Raw genomic sequence first — 2,005 nt, forward strand, 5'->3', positions numbered from 1 at the left:
CCTTCTGTTGATGTTTCTCTACCAAAAGGAAAGCTGGAGGGTGATGTTGAACTAGAGGGTCCTTCTGCAAAAGGAGGGAAGTTCAAAATGCCTTCTCTGAATGTTAAACTCCCTAAGATAAGAACATCTGGAGCTGATGTTGACCTTAAAGGACCCGAGATTGAGGTACCATCAGTAGATATTTCCCTACCCAAAGGGAAACCAAAAGGTGAAGTTGAAATTGAGGGAAACAGAGGCAAGTTTAAAATGCCGTCATGTGATATATCTCTTCCAAAAATTAAGTCACCTGAGGGAGAATTTGTCTTGGAGGGGCCCGAAATCAAAGGTGGAAAGATGCCTGCTATCGATGTTTCTCTCCCACAAGGAGGCGTAGAGGGGCATTTTAACCCTGATGGCACTGAAGTGAAAGGAGGTAAATTCAGCATGCCCTCTGTGGACATTTCCCTCCCAAAAATGAAGCTACCCAAAGCTGACGTGGAGCTAGAAGGCCCAAATGTGGACTTTTCTAAACCAAACCTTGAGGGCAACGTGGAGCTCAAGGGCATTGGAGGTGGTGGCGAGTTCAAAATGCCAACTTTTGACATTTCTCTTCCAAAAATGAAAGGGGGAGAAGTTGATATTGAAGGACCTGAAGTGAAAGGAGGAGGAAAGTTCCACATGCCCTCTTTAGATGTGTCACTGCCACAGATGAAAACACAGAGAGGTGAGATTGACATCGAAGGTCCTGAGTTTAAATCGCCCCAGGCAGGTTTAGACTTAAAGGGAGGTGAGATTAAAGGAGGGAAAATTAACATGCCTTCCGTTGACATCTCTCTTCCAAAAGGGAAAGCAGAAGGTAAGCTCGATATTGAAGGACCCTCAGGCAAAGGAGGCAAGTTTAAAATGCCTTCATTTGATGCATCCCTACCAAAGATGAAGATGCCAGAGGGAAATATTGGCCTTGAGGGACCTTCAGTTGACATCTCTCTTCCAAAGGGAAAAGCAGAAGGTGACATAGAAACTAAAAGTAAAGGAGGACATTTTCATATGCCCTCAATTGATGTTTCTCTCCCGAAAATAAAATCGAAACGAGGCGACATCAACGTTGAGGGACCAGAAATTAAAGGTGGGGAAATTAAAAAGCCAACTATCGACATTTCACCCCCTCAAGGAACATTCGAAGGTGACATCAATGTTAAAGGTGAAGGAAAAGGAGGAAAATTCAACCTTCCATCTGTAGACATCAACCTTCCTGCAGTAAAATTTCCAGAGGGAGATTTGAGTTTTCAAGGTCCGAAAGTCAAAGGTGGAAAGTTTGAAATGCCAAAAATTGACCTCTCTCTCCCCAAAGGGAAAGCAAGAGGAGACATTGATATTGACATTCACTCTGGAAAAGATGGGAATATTGAAATACCATCCTTTGACGCTGGACTTCCTAAAGGTAAAATCAAAGCTGACATAAATGTTGAAGGTCCTGAAGGAAAAGCAGGAAAATTCAAAATGCCCAAATTTGATGTTTCCCTTCCAAAAGTGAACCTGCCAGAGGGTGATGTGAAAGTGGAAGGACCAGAGATTAAAGGGAAAATGGAAATGCCCACTGTTGACATTTCACTCCCAAAAGGAAAAATAGAGGGAGATGTTGACATTGGGGCAAAAGGAGGCAAGTTTAACATGCCTTCAATCAATATCAATCTCCCAAAACTAAAGTCTCCAGAGGCAGATGTTAGCCTCGAGGGCCCAGATGTTGACATTTCACTTCCAAAAGCAAGAGGTGATGTTGATGTAAATGTTGAAGGTCCTGAGGTGAAAGGGGGGAAGATTAAAATGCCAAAGTTTGATATTTCATTACCTAAAGTAAATTTTCCAGAGAGTGATGTCAAATTGAAAGGACCTGACATAAAGGGCAGGAAGATTGAGATGCCAGACATTGATATTTCACTCCCCAAAGGAAAAGCTGGTGGACAAATTGAAGTTGAAGGACCTGCTGGCAAAGGAGGCAGGTTCCATATGCCCTCTATTGATATCA

At 42.9% G+C, this 2,005-nt stretch overlaps 1 protein-coding gene across 1 annotated transcript in view; it reads left to right on the forward strand.

Annotated features, from left to right (window-relative positions):
• prx (periaxin) overlaps positions 1-2,005 on the forward strand; it is a 39,527-nt gene that overhangs the window by 27,608 nt on the left and 9,914 nt on the right. Inside the window, exon 8 of the mRNA XM_008291103.1 lies at positions 7-2,004. Coding sequence (XP_008289325.1) covers positions 7-2,004 — 1,998 coding nt within the window. The remainder of the gene's footprint in view (positions 1-6; position 2,005) is intronic.

Source organism: Stegastes partitus, unplaced genomic scaffold (genome assembly GCF_000690725.1).
Source record: "Stegastes partitus isolate 25-593 unplaced genomic scaffold, Stegastes_partitus-1.0.2 Scaffold717, whole genome shotgun sequence".
Classification (NCBI taxonomy): Eukaryota; Metazoa; Chordata; class Actinopteri; family Pomacentridae; genus Stegastes; species Stegastes partitus.